Source organism: Terrapene carolina, unplaced genomic scaffold, assembly GCF_002925995.2.
Source record: "Terrapene carolina triunguis isolate 2854851 unplaced genomic scaffold, T_m_triunguis-2.0 Scaffold38, whole genome shotgun sequence".
Classification (NCBI taxonomy): domain Eukaryota; kingdom Metazoa; phylum Chordata; order Testudines; family Emydidae; genus Terrapene; species Terrapene triunguis.
The window spans coordinates 12809946-12829688 of record NW_020664389.1 but is presented as its reverse complement, the minus strand read 5'-3'; the positions used below and the strand labels follow the sequence as shown (position 1 = coordinate 12829688).

Below are 19743 nucleotides of genomic sequence, written 5' to 3'. Positions count from 1 at the left end.
CTGTATTTTGTCAGGGATGATGGACACACTGATGAGTGCTGTGATCATGAAAGTTATTCATATGAACAGGATGATGCACATGAATTGGCAATTGAGCAGCTGGGTAGGCTTAGACTGGCCGCCTTGGAGGCCTGTGGGTGCTGTGATGATACAGCTACAGGTGGAGGAGGAGCAGGACGATGAAATCGAGCAGTTACTTCTGCGGGGCATTTATCTGGAGCACCTTTACCTAGTGGAGTGCCACTTCTAGGCTCAGCAAGCTAGCAGTGTCTGGTGGGACAGGATAGGAATGCAGAATTGGGATGACGAGGAGAAAGCTACCTTCCTAGAGATCTATGCAGAGTTCACCCTAAAGCTACAATAATAGAACACCAACATGAGGGCCCCTCTCTGCATGGAGAAGAGTGTGGCCATCACTACCTGGAAGTTGTCTATCTCTGATTGCTCCCAGTCAGTAGCTAGTGTGACAAAGTTCTGTCCTTGACTCCGTGGGCCCTGCGTTTCCTGACGGATTTTGCTAGCCTCAGAGGCTCACTGTGACCCTCCACATAGCCCTTCTCTCTCTAGAGGCAAGGGTCACAGTCTACTGAGCCATTTTCATCATAAGCCAGCAAGGGAGGTGAGGAGAAGCAACTCTCCCTTGCACAGTCTCTGTTGTCTCCCAGTATCAGTGATTAATCAGGGAGGGTAGGGGAGCCCAGGCCCACCCTCTACTCCAGGCTCCAGCCTAGGGACCCTAAAATTGCCAGCTATGGAAGCTGACTTTTTGGAAATAGGATGTGAACAATTCCCTGGTCCACTTCCCCACAGCAGCCCCCACTCAATATCTTCTTCACAATTACCTCAGGGCCTCCTTCCTTGCACCTGATATAGATTTGTACTGCTTTGTTCCTCCAACAGCACAGCTCCCTCTTATAGCTCCTGACACCCACACCTCACTGACTAACTGGGAGGCTTTTAACTAGTTCCAGCCAGTCCTTGATTGGCTTCAGGTGTCCCAATCAATCTAGCTATCTCCACTGCCTTCTAGAAGGATCTTAATTGGCCCCAGGTGTCTTGATTAACCTGGAGCAACTGCCATTTGGTTACCATGGTACCAGGGATTTGTTTAGCCTGGGGCTAACATACCTGTTCCTCACTACTTTACTGTAGCCATCTGGCCTTGCCCCATCACACTAGTTACCTCAGAAAAATGCCTCAAGTGGCATGGGAAATAGGGTCAGGGATTCACCGTGCTCCTACTTCGCGGTCAGGAGGTAGTTTTGGATAATGAACATACTGTAAACCAAGGAAATGACTGATATATGCTTGTGTATTGATTTTATTGGGGTTGATACTAGGGGTTGAGGTTGATGTTATAGGGAGAGCTACTTCTCAGTGAATTTTTTCAGCCAAGTTGTACCAAATCTTTTGTAATGAGTTAACAAATAGCATAGGTAACAAATAACAATATTTGAATTACAAAGAGTTAAAGACTGTAATGCAAACTTAAGACCAATAGAACTTTTGCATGTCCAGACTGTTGCACACAAATTCCTGCTGGTGGGGTGCTTGAAACTGTTCTTCTTTTCCATCCCGAAGAGGCTGATTGGTGTGGGAAGTGCCTGCAATTTGGTTGATTGAAAGGTAGGTCCTAGTCTGGTGTGTTCTCCAGAGTTTACAGGACAGGGCTAGGTAGGGATGCTGTGCATGAGCTTAGTAACAAAGTATGCTCCAGACCTAGAAGGGTCTTGTTTAAAAAGGCAATTGGCAAACCAGGAACACATGCAGAGCTGCTATCTGCCAGGATGACATACTCCCAGCTGGTGCAGGAGTGGACTGGAAACTACATGCATAAGCAACCCTGAGAAGGTTGCCAGTACACAGAAAAGAGTTGTTTAAATCCTTCTACATAGTTGTATTGTAATACAGCATATTCTACTTATTAGGAGAGCTCCTGTCTGCAGCATTTTCTGGCTGGTTTCTGATAGAGCTCTCGTGAACAGCAAATGCATGTGACATCACCTGCAAATATGCAGTCCAGGTGCTCATGGTGTGGGTTCCTTTGCTTTGATCTGGCACTGGGACCAGCTCTGGGAGTGCCTCCTCACCTTCATTTGCTCTGACACTATCTTGCAGATGTCTACATTCCAGAGACTATTCTCCAGATGGAACTGGAGGTCTGCAGGCATCTACATGCAAGCACAGTGTTATAATAGCTGTGTGAACTCACCACTACCTGATATCAAAAAGGGACACACCTGGCTGCGTGCCAGCATTTAATTAGAGAGAGACTATTTGGTCGAGATGACTCTAGAGCAGTGGAGGGCACACAGGTACGGTACACAGACAGGCTGAGCTAGGTGTGTGGGATAGCATGGGGAGGACTGCCAGAAGCAGAGTGGTTAGAAATGCATTCACATAAACCTTAAAGCACACAAACTCATTGCAAAGAAGAGTTACTTCTACTCCAAACAGGATTCATTACTGCTACCTAAGGTGCCAAATAATTCATTTTTTTTTAAATCGTATGTATACACAAGGCACTTTAATGAGAACAAACTAAAGTTATTCCGATGTAACATCCCCATGATAGACAAGCCCTAACAATAACGACTACGGCTCTTCTCTCTTAGGCTCTGACATGAAGAACATCACACAAAGCTGTGTTAGTAGGGCATAAGGTTGATGATTTAATCTCTGCTGCTAACATCACCTTGCATTTCTATGGTACTATCAAGCAAAATACTACATAAACCTATGGTCTTGGTGTTGAAAACCTATCTGAGAAAACCAGTGAGACTTAACACCCCTCACACACTTGTCCTCTCCCCTCCTCTGCCAAACAGACTAAGGATTCAATCTCACAGTCCTTACTCTGGGAAAGCTCTCATTGACTTGCTAGGAGAATTGAGGGATTGGACTAGAAGAGAGGTATTTGTATGTATTTGAACTCATTAAGGACTTAAGTTTTATTGTATGTCTAGTGACAGTACACCTTCACTCAAAACCAGAGAATGTAAACGTGTGTGGATAGGGATAGATAGATTATAGATATTACTTACAGTGTATTTCTAGAACCTGCCTTGCTATCTGAGGTGTGGAGTTTAAGGACTCATGGTCTACTCTGCAACTTACAACGACACCATCATCACTCCGATCCGCTCGGAAATCCAATGTGCTGCTAACTGTGAATGTCCTGCGATTTGCATCCTCTTCTTTTAAATATTTGACATCTGCAAGAACAACAAACAAATGTAGCTTAATGATTTTCAGGGAGCACAATGCAATAGGAGGCGGCTCTGGTATATATCAAATCCATTTCTAAAACTTTTCCCCTAGTTGCTTAAAAAATAAAACCACACACTATATAGCCACACATTCCATTATTTGTCTGATAAAAGAACCAATACTGCCATTGCTATTCCTACATGTGTATTTGGCAATTTCAAAATCAACTGCTGAGAGCCTGGACAAGAATTTTAACTGTTGGCATGGATAGGAAAAGCTGTATTGCAAGGATGCTATGCAGAAAGAAATTACACAATATATCATAGAATCATATATCGAGAGGTCATCTAGTCCAGTCCCCTGCACTCATGGCAGGATTAAGTAATATGCAGACCATCCCTGACAGGTGTTTGTTTAACCTGCTCTTAAAAATCTCCAATGACAGAGATTCCCCAACCTCCCTAGGCAATTTATTCCAGTGCTTAACCACCCTGACAGGAAGTTTTTCCTAATGTCCAACCTAAACCTCCCTTGCTGCAATTTAAGCCTATTACTCCTTGTCCTATCCTCAGAGGTGAAGTAGAACAATTTTTCTCCCTTCTCCTTATAACACCTTTTATGTACTTGAAAACTATTATCATGTCCCCTCTCAGTCTTCTCTTTTCCAGACTAAACAAACCCAGTTTTTACAATCTTCCCTCATAGGTCATGTTTTCTAGACCTTTAATCATTTTTGTTGTTCTCCTCTGGACTTTCACCCATTTTGTCCCCATCTTTCCTGAAATGTGGCGCCCAGAACTGGACACAACACTCTGGTTGAGGCCTAATCAGCGCAGAGTAGAGCGGAAGAATTACTTCTTGTGTCTTGTTTACAACATTCCTGCAAATGCATCCCAGAATGATGTTTACTTTCTTTGCAAGAGTGTTACACTGTTGACGCTCATTTAGCTTGTGGTCCACTATGACCCCCAGATTCCTTTCTGTTGTACTCCTTCCTAGGCAGTCATTTCCCATTTTGTATGTGTGCAACTGATTGTTCCTTCCTAAGTGGAGTACTTTGCATTTGTCCTTATTGAATTTTATCTTATTTACTTTAGACCATTTCTCCAGTTTGTCCAGATCATTTTGAATTTTAATCCTATCCTTCAAAGAACATGCAACCCCTCCCAGCTTGGTATCATCCGCAAACTTTATAAGTGTACTCCTATACCACTATCTAATTCACTGAGGAAGATATTGAACAGAACTGGACACAGACTGATCCCTGTGGGACCCCACTCATTATGCCCTTCCAGCTTGACTGTGAACATAGTCTGAGGACATAGAGAGAGGTCTGTGTTGAAAATGATCCTCATCTTATGGGCCTGAGTTACAGACAGGATGGTGATGGCCTGCAGTGATCAAGAAAGGAGAGAGGGAGAGAGCATGTAGGGGAATTAAGAGCTGTTTTAGCCAGTTTAGCTTTTGAACTTGAACTGATGGCCAGACATCCACAATCAATTAAATCTGCAATAAACAAAACCAAAATCAACTAAAAGGCAGGAATGCCTTGCCTCTCTTCATTATCTCTACTATATCTACATCCCAATTAGAAATAAGCTTCCCCTGAAGTCCACTAGAGAAACACAGTTTTTTTCTTATTTTTTTTAAATCCCATTCATAGTGCTACTGAAGGTAAATATTTCAAAGTCTACGTATCTAATCTTATAGATATGTGATACAAGGATATTAGGAAAGCAATATGACTTTTGATTTAAATATATATGGATAGAGTAAGACTGCAAGCGCTTTATTCATTTTTTTATGAACTGGTTCATCTGTGGGTTAGCCAGGATTAACCTCAGCCATGAATTAAATCTAAACCCAAAGCTGAGACATCAACACCACTGTTCAGATTTAAATGAAACATCTCATTCTAATTATTACAATTTGCAGACAAGCCACACCCACTTTTGAAATAAAATTCCTACAGACCCATCCTTTCTCTTGCTGTATTCAATTTGCCTCTTGTTCTTGAGGAGCTCTACTTTAAGGGTCTCTTTTGTTCAGTTTGGGCTCTGAGGGTATGTCTCCACTGTACCTTGAAGCGTGCCTCCCAGCTGGGGTAGACAGACTCGCACTAGCGGAGCCTGAGCTAATGTGCTGCAGTGTGGATGCTGCAGCTTAGCCTGGAGCTTGGGCTCTCAAGCCCACCCGACCCCCTATGCTTGAGAGCCCAAGCTCCAGCCTGAGCCCCAACACCCACCCAGCCATTTTTAGTGTGCTAACTCAAGCCCAGCTAGAACAAATCTGTCTACTCCAGCTGGGATGTTCGCTTCCAGCTGTCGTGTAGACATACTCTAAAGGTGCTGGGCACCTTCAACTTCAATTGAGTTCATAGAGTTGCGAACTCTTAGCTTCTCTCTATATTGGGCACGGCTCGGACTTTTATTGAAAGAGCCTCCTTGTATGATGCATAAATGAGAGCAGAACAGAAGAACCAACAGATGAGGTTAATGTGCACAGAAGTTAATGTGAGAGCCACTTATTGACTTTTTGGATTAGTTTTATTTTGTACACAACTATTTACACTGCTCATTGATTTTTGTTTATTTTAGCAAAACGACAACCTGGTCATATTGATTTGTGCTAATGAAGGCCTTAAAATGAATTTTTGTAAAGGAATATACTACTGAGATTGCATGTGTCCTGTGTTTCCTAATCAAAGGAAAGGAAAATGCAAGAGGTTTCAATTTTACAAATCATAGTAAAATCCCATTAGGGAGAGGAAAATGACCTAAATAAAATTTCCATGAAAAGTCAATTTTAGAAAGCATATCTAAAATGTAATAAACTACATCTTTTTAGATTAAAAATATCTATGGAATCAGAAAGATGGGCTTTTTCACTCATTCCAGATAATGTAAGAATCCAGGTAGTTAAATAATTCTGATTTTTGCTTCAGAAATAATTGTCTTCCCCACCCAGGCATTTTTCTTCCTGTTGGTTGCTAAGCATTAAGCAGATTTCAATTTTTGCTGAGGTGACTATCAAGATTTATGGATCAGAAAGCTGAGGGAAATAGAGACCATGGATAAACCAAGGTTATTATATTCGTAAAGGAGGAAAATATTTTAGCCTAGATTTAAAAAGTGCCTAAAGTTTGGATCCTAAATGTAACATTAAGCACCTGAATAAACAGACTTATTTTCAAAAGTGCTGAGCACCCAGCAGCTCCAATTAACTGGAGATCAGACAGCTCCTAGGCATTGGGAGCCTTCACTTCAATGGGAGCTGCTGGATGCGCAGCACTTTTGAAAAATGGAGACCACTTCTTTAGGAGCCTTTTAGATGCCTGTTTCTTTAAAATACTGACCCTTAATTGTCAGTGAAAAAATAAGTCAATGTATGTAGTTTTATATAAACCCTGACTATCTGGATCATCAAAAATATCTATACAATTATCTATAATGGCCAAATATTTTTAAAGTAACAGAATTTTTTCTTCTGAGAATCACATTTATTAGAGGAAGTGAAGCTTAAAGTCAAGGAACACCCCACATCCCCATGGAAACAAACAGTTTTCTTGGAACTCACTGTTTGCATATGCACTCTGACTGTTTAACACTTTTTGTTAGCTCCATATTATTGGTCTCTGAGGAGGAAAACAATATAAACTTGCTGATTTATCACTCATTGGTTATTTTCAACCAATTATAACCTTATATTGCTCCCATATATGTAACAATTATCCATTGAAAATATATTTTTCCATATTTTAACTGGGCAAATCTGGTATTTTGGGCTTCTGTATATTTTTCATCTGGTTTTGCTTTAACCTTGCATTATAATCTGAGAAGGTTAAATTCTACTTTCAGCTGGAGTTTTGTCAAGCCAAAAAGAGTACCACATTTCTGATCTCACTGCACATATTAAAATTAGCAACCTCATTTTAAATTTGCCATTTTGTTGCAAAAATATTAATTAATTAATTAATTACTTTTTACTACACAGGAAAAAAAACAGGAAAATAATTTGAAAATATTTCTGAAAAGTGAAAACTAAAACCACATTCAAGGTTACATTTTCAAATCAGTGAGTAATAAATTATGTGACAAATAAGTATTGTGTATTTATTTTCTGATAATTTGAATCCCTTAAGCTCAATTTAGGGATGCCACAGTCAGTTGTATTATTGAGCAGGTAGAAATAAAGGATTAGAAAGCCAAACTTCACATCCCTATGCTACTATGGGTGCATATATAAGAGGCAGAACATTAAAATATAAGGAATGTAATGCCATGATTCACACTCAGCCTCTCCCATTCTTAACATCGAGCCTGCTAAACAGGTCTCTCTTACTAGATGATGATTCCTTTTTTCTGCTAACAGAAATGCAAGCAACATTTTAGGTTGGCTTTTTTCCCCCCGGTTCCGTCTCTGAACTGAATGTATTCGGTTTTCATATTCTTTTGTACCATGTATAATATACTGTAACACAATTGGATTTACTGGTGCTAGACAGCAGAACTCCTAACCTTTAATGTCAGGTGCATTAGCATACAATTTCATATCTATTTTCTCAGATTTATCATTTCACCTTTTCCAGTGCACAAAAGCTAATGTACCTTCTGCTGATGCCATTGCAAGCTAGTTAGGTTATTTTATTTGTAACCTTCATGACAATGGCAATGTGCTCTTCAGAAGACCTAGAAAACTAAAGCGTTCAAGGCTTTTCCCTCATTTTTATCTTCTTCACTTTCTATTCCTCCTCAGTTTCAATACCTATTTCATCCATTCTATTGAGTTTTCTTTCTTATGTCCATCCCTTAGGTACCTGCCCAGAAAGCCATGTGTTAGTTTAAGATTAAAATCCCTAAATTGTCTGCTTTGCTGCTATTACATTTCAGCTGAACAGGAAATACATAATTACTGTGCAAGCTTGAAAGATCTGATTTTAAAAAAAATCTGGTGCCATGAGTTGCCCTTGCTTATGTCTGCTTACACCTGTAGTTCATTTAGGATGCTGGCACTACCTATGTTTATTTTCTATCTTTTGATGGCACTTCTTGCATACATTCACTTTGACATCTCTTTTGAATGACAGCTTTGCTGGCATAGTACAGCATGTATGTGATGTCCTCTGTTACATTTTGCCTTTTAATTATATTGCACAAGGTGCTACTTTTCTCTTGGTAGTTCTCAAATTGTGGGTCGGTACCCCAAAGTGGTCTTTGGACTGGCATTAGACTTGCTGGTGCCCAGAGCCGAAGCCCGAGCCCAGGGCCAAACTCAAAGCCTGAGCCCACTGCCCAGGGTTGAAGCATGAGGGTTTCAGCCCTGGGTGACAGGTCTCAGGTCTGGCTTTGGCCCCGCCTCCCGGGGTGGTGAGGCTGGGGAGGGCTCACACTTCGGTCCCCCCTCCTGGGGTCGTGTAGTAATTTTTGTTGTCAGAAGGCGGTAGCGGTGCAATGAAGTTTGAGAACCCCGATTTACCATCCTGAAGGCTGAAAGACTCCACTTTCTGATTTCCTGCTTCCCATCTTCACTCGACCACAGGAACTCAGGCATATTTTAACCTACTTGAGCCCAAAGTTCACGCCTCTTTCCAATCCAATTTTCTGATTTTGAATTGGAAACTTCTCAAGACAGGTACATTTAAAAGAAATCATATTTCTGTGAATATCAACCATGGTATCTTTAACTTATAAATTTTGCATATTAGTCTTTTTTTTTAATTATTATTATTATGTATTGCTCTGTGTTGGTAGATACCAAAGAAAGTTGAACTGTTTCTCTTATTACCACCACAGCTTTGCTTGAAGCAGCTTTTTGATTCACTAACAAAAACCATAATGCCAGACAAGTGTGTGAGCTACATGGATACTAAAGGAATGATTTTAAAATAATAGCTACATGGAAACAGTCACAATTCTGACAACTCATTCACCAGATCTTTTAGCATATTAGATGAAAATGACAGCAATAAAAACCAATACCAATTTTCTGGGAACATGCAAGAGTGGATCAAATGTCAAAATAGCTGGGGTACTGATAGAGACATGAACCTGGTACTCAAGATGATTGTAAAGCATTTTATGATCCATCTCAATTAAGGTGATATTATGGCCTTAAGATAACTATAATTAAAAATAATAGCAATATGACTGATTTTTTTTGCAAAATGTTACAAACTATAATTAAAAATTAAAAATTATAGTTTGTAACATTTTGCAAAAAAAATCAGTCATATTGCTATTATGATAAATATTGATCAATTCTTCCACATTTACATAATAGAATTGATTCTTGCACGTTTAGATAATGTCCGTCCTTTTATAAAAATGAAAGTGATACAATTCCAAGCAATCCTCTATCCCATTAAATGCTTTAGTTTTGATGTTGACACATATTTACATAGAAATGTTTTTCAATACCTTTAATCTCTTTGTCATTCTTGAACCATCTGATATCAGCTGCTGGTTTGCTACCAGAGGTCTTGCAGGTTAGCTGCATCCTCTCTCCCTCCATAACTGGTGAAGTAAATCCACTAATTTGTGGCTTCTCAGGAACACCTAAGCAAATAAAAGATACAGTATGTTGCCAATCAGCTACTTTAAGCCTTTGACCAGAGGGTTGTCAGTTGATAAGGTTAACCTATTAGAGGTCAATTTCCAAAAGAAATAACAGATAGGTTTATTCACTTTATGATTGACAAGCCTAACAACAAGTGTCACTGAATTCCGTTTTCTATTTTAAACTGACCAGTGAATCTGAACCATACTAGAAAATGAAGAAAATGAACATGTTTTGTATGTTAATTTTAAACCAATCCAGCTTGTCTCATACTTTAAGTTCAAGTTCAGAATGACTTCCTATTGCTCGATATATAGTGGATATCTGCATTTTAAGCAGATTATTTTGGGTGGGAGGTATGGAATATATTAACTACTCTTGTTAAAATGAAACACAACCAGGAACAAAATCCAAACGGATCCAACTGCATTTTAACAGACAGTTCCAGCATGAATTCAGGGAATCCTACCACAAAAGGAGAGCAAAAAGAAGGGGGGGGGGAAATCCTCTCTTTTCAGATTTAAATAATATATAGTAATAATGGGCCCAATCCAAAGCACACAGAATTCATAGGAATCCTTCCATTGATTCAGTGAGGTCTGTATCAGGTCCTATGCCCATTAAATATCATACTCCAAACATTAGAGATGGCAAGGATTATGTTTTGAGGAATGGAGGGAGATTTAAAATAAAGAACTGTGAATAAAATTGAGAATATTTAGTTATATTCAATGACTGGCTTAGTAACACACAGAAATGACTTATTTTGAGGGGATATATCTTTCCACAGTTTCTAAAAGCTCTTATAATACGATTAGGTTTACCCTTTACATCTGGAATGTTTCAGTTAATTCACAGATTTTCATTCCTGGATAAAGGGATCAGTCACTGAAATTCCGCTCTGTGCTTTGCATCTTGCAGTGTGGTTTGTTCGTGTCTCTCCTTTTCCAAAGGAAACCGATAAACACTGCACGCAATCAAACATTACTCCAAACACAAACAACAGCACCTATCACAGTGTAGATTCTGTAGTAAAACTACTCCTACTTTTCAGGGGCATGAAATGGCATCTTTAATAATCCCTGTACATTAAAATCTTCTAATCCAAATCAGACCAGTGAATAGAAAGAATATTTCTGCATATAAATCATCTTTCCGATTAAAATGATGGCATGGAATAAATTACAAAGGAAAAAAAAAAGAACATTACTCTCATATAGGGGCATCTTTAGAAGAATTTTAAATGTGAGTTTCTAATAGACAAATAAAATTATAGTGAGACAGATGCTTCTGAAACCTTGCTGCTGTCTTTTTGCTGGAAAGAAAACGGAAGATGTTGGAAAGCAGTCATGTAAAAAAAACCCCAAGCAAATAAAAAATAGAACTAAATAGACCATAAAAAAAATCAAGCCACCCTGATTAGAAGCTACTGATTAGATGTCTGGCTTTTTACCTTTGTAACACCCTTTTATCTGGGTCCCAATGCCATTTAATAGGTTGAATTTGACTAATCATCTATTCTTTGGATCTTGAGATGGCTCTCTACAGAAAAAAAATTAACCCTTAGGCAGTTGTTATCCCAAAATACTCTGCTTTGAGTGGATATTTTTTGTCCTTAATGGCAAACTTGTGCAGATTTTTGTAAAATAGACTCAGTGGGACTCACAGAGGCATATTTCATATCCTATGCACAAAACCAATTCCCTGGCTGGATTAACTTTAATATTACTAGCACAGAGAACATCTTGCATTAGTCCTATTAAATTCAACTGCCTGCTTTTCTATATATAAAAAGCAAAACAAAACAAAATGGGGAAAAAAAATCAATCTTTAAAATCGTATCACTTGTTAGGTGCACAGGTGTGTTTCAATGAACTATAGCAATTTCAGCTGATTGGGCTACTGACATTGATAGAATCACATAAAGCTCGGAGCTGAAACATTATTTTTTGGGCATTGCTATGAATCTATTGCTTTTTGTGTGTGTGTGTGTCTCTATAACCTTTGGGGAAAACAGCAGAGCATTTAGAGGATGAAGCATAAAAGAAGCAAGCCCAGTGAAAATATGCACTTTGTAGAGGAAAAAAGAAAATAGAATGAGCCAAGAAAATGCATAGCTAAGGAAAAACTATGAGTCCCTAAAGCCCTTTTTGATTTCATGCTCTCTGGTTTTGTCTCCTTTGCCCTATACAGTACATTGTTAGGAGATGAACACATGCACCCTGTTAACCCCTTTGGTGCTTGGGATATAGAGGTTATGTCCATTTTAAGGAGCACTCATGTGGTACTATTGATGTGCACTGTAATTCATGTGCCACATCGCACATAATAAGGGGCTTGCTATTCCTAGGCATGGTTCTAGTCAAGCAATCTTTAGAGAAAGCAAGAGTGGGTGTTTTACATGCGTCTGCTGCGAAGTTTTCTGAAAATTCACACTAGAAAAATTTACCAAGATTTGAGAAGTCTTAAAACTCATCTCTTAACTCATTTCACTTTGGTATTCTCAGCCGGCTATACTTACCCAGAACAGTGAGAAAAGCCTTGGAAGTTTTGACAGGCATAGTAAATAAAGAACAGGTGTATTGCCCTTCATCTGACAGAGACACATCACTGACGCTGATGCTCAGTTCATGCCATGAAGCTCGAACCAGCTCAATTCTGTTGTCCCTCAGGGCTGGAAAACAAAATGTATATGTTAAAGATACATTAATACAGTACAGTATGTTATTCAATAGGTTTAAATGCAGCAGTCTAATGAACATTTTTAATTACAAATTAATTATATGGAGATATAGACCAGGTTAAAGATAGATTTTGGTGTTATTTTTTCCTTTCAGGGAATTCCAACATTTCAACAGTTTTTGGATCGTCTCAAAATCAGCTGAAAAACAAAATATGACCATATAAATTATTACATATTTAATATTGGGATTCAGTGATGTAACCGGTCTCAGCTACATTTTGGTCCCTTGCATTATATCAAATGATATTAAATCATCTGAACCACTACACAAGTATGCAACAGAACAATGAATCCAAAATACCACCCCATGATTTCCGTTTGTTTCCCAGAAACAGGACAGGAGAGTGACACAACGAGCAGGGGTGAATATGACCAGCATCAGATGGAGGTTTCGGGGTCAAGGTCTGAAAGTGAGTCCCTTCTGTCCAATGCTGCAATGGATGTCTGTAGGGATGAACTCGGTGGGTTTCAGGGAACTTCCCTATTTTTCCTCTGGGGGATCTAAATGTGGGAGGGGAGGGTGGTCACTTATCCCTCCTCCTCTCCCCTTCCCCCCAAGACAGCAAGAGACACCAAACCTAGTGGATTAGGAGAACTTCATAAGGAAGGGGTATGGTGATCAGATAAACGGCATTGCTAAAGGATTAAAAGGAGGTACTCTTTAAAGAAGTGGAATCGGGGGCAGGGATTCCTATGACTGGTATGGCAGGGAGCCAACCCATACCTCCTTTTAGCCCTCCCTTCACCTTCATTCAAGGGGGGATGATAGGGTCCCAACAGTGGGTTGGCTGGGGACCAGGATGGGTAAGGGGGGAGGGCTGAGAGAAGCTTCCCTTGGATATATGTACATGATTATGGAATTACCTGCATCATACACTTTTATATTCTGAACAATGCCCCACATGAAGCAGTGGGGGCCATTTTCTGGCTTGTAGGAAAAGGTGTGTGGCTCCTTTAATGACTAGAAAACCAGAGGGACTTGCTGCAGCTGCCTCAAACCAGGTCAGCAGACCCATCACCCTCTCCTCCCCAGTCACCAGAAGAGATGGAAGACTATTTCGGTCTATACTGGTGCAAGAAAAACCCTCTTATACCTGGACCAGTTGAGCATCACCTACACTTCCACCCATGGAAGTCGTTAAATACCAGGTTTTCTCATGATCTGCAGTGTGTATTACTGTAGTTGGCTCTTTACATAATAACTTAAGAATGGCCCAACTAGGTCAGACCAATATCCCAGTATCCTGTGTTCTGACACTGGCAAGTGCCAGCAGCTTCAGAGGGAATGAACAGAACGGGGCAATTATCAAATGATACATCCCATTATCCAGTCCCAGCTTCTGGCAGTTAGAGGTTTAGGGACACCCAGAGCATGGGGTTGCATCCCTGACCATCTTGACTAATAGCCATTGATGGACTTATCCTCGATGAAATTACCTAATTCTTTTTTGAACCCAGTTGTACTTTTGGCCTTCACAACATCCCCCAGCAATGAGTTCAATAGATTGACTGTGTATTTTTCGAAGAAGTACTTCCTTATGTTTGTTTGAAACCTGCTGCCTATTAATTTCATTGGGTGATCCCCTGGTTCTTGTGTTATGTGAAGGAATAAATAACACTTCCCCTATTCATTTTCTCCACACCATTCATGATTTTATGGACTTCTATCATATCGCCCCTTAGTCGTCTCTTTTCCAACCTGAACAACCCCAGTTTTTTTAATCTCTCCTCATATGGAAGCTGTTCCATACCCCTAATCATTTTTGTTGCCATTCTCTGTACCTTTTCCAATTCTAATATATCTTTTCTGAGATGGGGCAACCAGAACTGGATACAGTATTCAAGGTGTGGTCATACCATGGATTTATAAAGTGGCATTATGATATTTTCTGTCCTATTATCCCTCCCTTTCCTAATAGTTCCTAATATTCTGTTAGCTTTTTTGACTGTTAAGTGGATATTTTCAGAGAATTATTCACAATGACTCCAAGAGCTCTTTCTTGAATGGTAACAGCTAATTTAGATCATAATTTTGTGTGTTCAGTTGCGATTATGTTTTCCAATATGCATTACTTCGCATTTATCTTCATTAATTTCATCTGCCATTTTGTTGCCCAGACACCCAGTTTAGTGAAATCTCTTTTTAATTCTTTAGTTTGCTTTGGACTTAACTATTTTGAGTAATTTTATATCATCTGAAAACAATGACACCTCACTGTTTACTCCTTTTTGTAGATCTTTCACTAGGGGCTGGGAAGGATGTTTTCCCTCACCACCAGATTGGCCAAGGTGAGAGGGGTGTGGGGGGGTGGGGGGAGGGAGATTCTGCCTTACACACAGTGGGTGAATATGAAATGGGAGTTAAGCTATGATGTTGCAACTAATTTTGTAAGCATGGGGCAGATGATGGAGGTATACAGTGACTGGAGAAAATGGACTGGTAAAGGATTTAAAGGAGGTATTATTTAAAGGAGTGGAAATGTGTGTGTGGGGGGTCTGGGCTGCTTTGACTGGTATGGCAGGGAGCCGCCCCTCCCCTTTAACCTGGCAGGGAGCCGCCCCTCCCCTTTAACCCAGCAGCATGTTGACTGGGGACCAGGACGGGTAAAGGGGGAAGGCTGACAGCAGCCCCCACCCCATGGGTATACACAATAGATAATGAATTGCCTGCAATGAACTGTTTTATCTGCCAGGTACTCTCAGACATTTAGAAATAAAGTTGCAGCCTAATTAAATCATATCCACTGTGTCCTGTCCTCCTTCCAGCACAGCCAGACAAACTCTATTTCCTACCAGCTTAGTAATACACAGTTCCCCGCAAATGGTGTTTTTTTTTAAATATCCATTAGCACACACAGTGGTTTGGAATATCGGGTTTCCCAAAGCATTTTAAGGAATTATTTGCTATTAAAATGATGATATAAACTCTACTTCTTCATTCTTCAGATACAATGGGTATCAACATCGTAAGTGTAACAATTTGTAGGGATGACTGAAAAGGAAGAATTCTGTTTTGTGAAAAATTTTGAGGTTTCAGAATTTGTTTTGCATCAGAGGAAAAAAAAAAAGAGAGTCATCCACCTCAGAATAGCCAAAAACCTTATGGCCTGGTTGTGTTTTGGGGCTACCAGCTCTCTGACAGCCAAAGTGCAAATAGGACAACTATAATAACCAGAGCATTTAGGTTTATTTACTCGGGAGAACCAAGATGTACAGTCATTGATATGGACTAATATGCAACTTCCTCTTTGGGAGAGGCTCCACTCTGATTCCTATGTTAGAATTCAGATCCACAATCTATTTCTATCTAAACCCTGATGAAAATTAATCTCTATCATGACTCTTTGGTTGCTAAATTTGGATGTTCACAAATCATTGCAAAGCTATTAAATTGCTGCTCTGGGCGCCTACTAAGGCAGATCTGCACCAAACTTAGCAGTTCTGACAGAGCCTCATCTACCAGCAAAAAATGATTTTTGAATCTGCTGCCTTGAAGGCAGCTCTTTTGCACTGACTTCAAGTTGGATTTATTGGTTGCTTCAGGGTAGGTCAGCCAAAGCCTGACATATTCTCCTTGGGGCCTGATGACTTAAAGGTGACAACTTTGAGCAGATCTCACATCCGAGTGTGTCATGAACTGCTCCAAGGCACTGCAAATAGTGCTTGTAGTTGTCCATGATGGACATATTCCTGTCACATGAGAGACTCCATCCAGAAAACAGGAGGAGAAATATACATAACATAAGAAGAAACATGATTAAAACCACAGAAGATAAAACAATAAAGCCAAGTACCGGAGGTATACTGGACATACCAACCGGTGAAATCAAGTTCATGAAAAGCTACTGCAGCCACACATAAATAGCCATCTTCCAAGGCAGAACATGTGAGCTCCTCCCATATCAGGAGATAAATAGAAAGATGATGACTGAGGCTTTTCTGGCCAATACTCCTCACAACAGTTCAATTTATGCCATCCTTTTAGGGGCCAGCTCAGAACTGATCTCAGAACATTCCAGTTCTAACCACATGCAAGTAGTTCAGACACAAGAGTAGAACTCTGTTATACAAAGGTTACTGACCTTTTGGGGGAATGGGGGAAATTATTTTCCATATGAACCACTGGCTCTAAGTAGTTTAACTATCACACAGTTACATAATTTGGATGAATGTCATATGTGCTAAAAACAAATTAACTGAAACTATGATTGAATTTTGCCCTCTTTTTACCAGATATTATTTGAATCATAGGATATTAGGGTTGGAAGAGACCTCAGGAGGTCATCTAGTCCATCCCCCTGCTCAAAGCAGGACCAAAACCAACTAAATCATCTAAACCAGCCAGGACTTTGTCAAGATGGAGATTCCACCACCTCCTTAGGTAACCCATTTTAGTGCTTCACCACCCCCGTAGTGAAATAGTGTTTCCTAATATCCAACCTAGACCTGTCCCACTGCAACTTGAGACCATTGCTCCTTGTTCTGTCATCTGCCACCACTGAGAACAGCTGAGAATATTTAATACACTATATTTGATGTTGTATATTAATATAATTTTCCCTCAATTCCCTCAATACTGCCTAATGTATCATAAGCAAAATGTGCCTTTAGGTCAACTTTATGCACCTATTATGATATTTCCCTAAACAAGTGCCAACATTCAATCAGAATTTCATACACTTAAAAGAACAGTTATGTATTCCACTGAAGCACAAAGGGGCTATGAAAGATGCCAATAGCAAAGCAGTTTTATTATACAGGCTGAAAAAAAGCAGCACTTGAAATAGTAAACATCACCAGAACCATCATTTCTTTCTCTGTCATATAACATAAAAACAGCTAAATCAATTTTCTTGAAAACTGGTAGAAACAACCACTGCTTAAGAGCTGAGATCTGACATACCAAGTTTCAGCCTGGAGTGAATTTTTACTAAAACCATGGAAAAAAGATGTATAATGGAAATGCTTAGCAACAATGCCGCAAATGGCACCAGTATAATAATGTTCTTTTGCAGGAAGTTGGTTTGTTGTCTGTTGATGACAGTATTCAAAGATCTAACACTAAACTAAAATCATATCCGTTTTTCCTCTCCTCTTCAAATAAGAATACATAAACTTGATTTATCTTTCCTGTATAGTAAGAGTTGACTACAGCCCAGTTAGAGAAGAGCAATACTTAATTGGCCTCTCAGAGTTGGTAAGACAACTCCCACCTGTTCATGCTCTCTGTATGTGTGTATATATATCTCCTCGATATGTTTCACTCAATATGCATCCGAAGAAGTGGGTTGTAGCCCACGAAAGCTTATGCTCTAATAAATTTGTTAGTCTCTAAGGTGCCACAAGTACTCCTGTTCTTTTTGCGGATACAGACTAACATGGCTGCTACTCTGAAACCTACCTAAATAAAGTTTATGTGGAATCTTGCCAAGATAATACCACGCTTTGGAATTTTATTCCTTTCATGCCTTTGCACAGAACTAAAGACTGACATATGTATTCTTTGAAAAAAATACATTTTATAGTTGCCTTTTCATGGAAAAATGTACTAGTATATCTAAAATACAAGAACCTGTTCTCACTATTAATGAAGCAGTAAAACACAGTAGAGTAAGTATGAGCAGCAGGATGACCTGGAGTACTTTCCTCATCTCTGGCCAGAGGTAAGTCATCCACCAGAGCAACAATATTGTCTCTGTGCCATGCTCTAGCCTGAAGTGGGGCTAAGAGGGATGCAGGATATTCGGAGCTTGACAAATCATGCTGGACTGTTTTTAATTAGATTGCTTAGAAAAGAGAGATTAGACATTTGGATGCATTTAATGGATTTTTTTTTAATAGTGCATGTTTCAGGGTATATAGTCGATGAGCATGTAGTAGAAAAGGAGTTGACAGTCTTCATTAGCAAGGGCCCCAGAATTTCTCTACTCTTATTTACCATCCCAGAGAGAGCAAAGGGTAATGTCACAGATGGTGGTTCTGACTTCTGTCAGTGCATCCATGACTACTACTTGTGAGAGTTCAGGTTTCAAGGTAATTTCCTCTGTGAAATAAGAAAATAATTCCTAACAGTAAAATATGTTCTGGTACAGTGGAGCAATCTAGGTTTACAACATGATTTACACTCCAGAAAACTTCTTCAGGATGTGACTTTTCTGATTCTCTATGGCACAGAGAAAGTAGGATCAGTTTAGCTACTTTATGACTGTGGAACAAGCTGGTAAACATTCCTTGCATCTGAGACTCTGTACTGATGCACATTTTTCACCAACCCCACTTGGATTTTCTTCCTTCTCTCTCTGTTGCAAATCATTCAGGAACCATGGTGATTAGTGCAGGTGATGAAGCACGTCAGTACTAGAATGTCTATAGCCTCAGTCAGTAATGGTCAACCTCTCCGCCCTACAAAACAGCTCAATAAATCTGGACTTGCTGACTTCTGGTATTGAAGAGATGTGATCCCAAACTCCTGGATACTTTTGTTTTTGATGATGACACACATGGCCTTATGGGATTTGTTTATACACTCCCACACTTTAAAAAATGAACAATAGGCTCAATATCTGACCCTGAATACATATAGCCCTTTGAGAGTGAAGATTTTTTTTTTGAATTGGAATATGTTTAACTGTTCAGAGGAAAATTGGAATATGTTTAATTGTGCACATAAAAAAATCATATTCCTTAGAATGAAGCAATGTGTTGCAAATTCTGATCATCTGGTTCCTTCTGCAGTGTGAAATTACAGTGGAATCTATTACACTAATGCAACTGGACATGTGCCATAGCACAACAGCCCAGGAATCATGCTTTTCTAATATGCAGCTGCAAAAATTAAAATTACAGAATGATCTGGCAAGCTTAGAGATGGTCAGAATTAAAACAGATGAGATCCAATAGATAATGTAATGGCAAAAAAGGATAATCCTCAGATACAAAATGGCAGACTGCTATTTAGAAAGCAGTAATGCTGGAAAAAGCCTGGGGGATTACAGAGGAAATAAGTTAGACAGAGAGTCATTCGCAACACTATTGTAAAAAAGATGAATCCTATCCTGGATTGTATTTATAGAAGTTGCTGTGGTAGGATAAAGGAAGTAATAATACTGAATTATAAAACTTTGGTAAACTACATATGTTATACCAGGGGTCGGCAACGTTCGGCACGCGGCTCGCCAGGGTAAGCACCCTGGCAGGCTGGGCCAGTTTTATTTACCTGCTGACGTGGCAGGTTC

The 19743-nt window shown here is 39.6% G+C and overlaps 1 protein-coding gene across 1 annotated transcript in view; it reads right to left on the bottom strand.

The window, feature by feature from the left end:
- CADM2 (cell adhesion molecule 2) overlaps positions 1 to 19743 on the bottom strand; it is a 252246-nt gene that overhangs the window by 148189 nt on the left and 84314 nt on the right. The window contains exons 3-5 of the mRNA XM_026652673.1: positions 12287 to 12439; positions 9627 to 9764; positions 3045 to 3215 (exon numbers count right to left, since the gene is read on the bottom strand). Coding sequence (XP_026508458.1) covers positions 3045 to 3215; positions 9627 to 9764; positions 12287 to 12439 — 462 coding nt within the window. The remainder of the gene's footprint in view (positions 1 to 3044; positions 3216 to 9626; positions 9765 to 12286; positions 12440 to 19743) is intronic.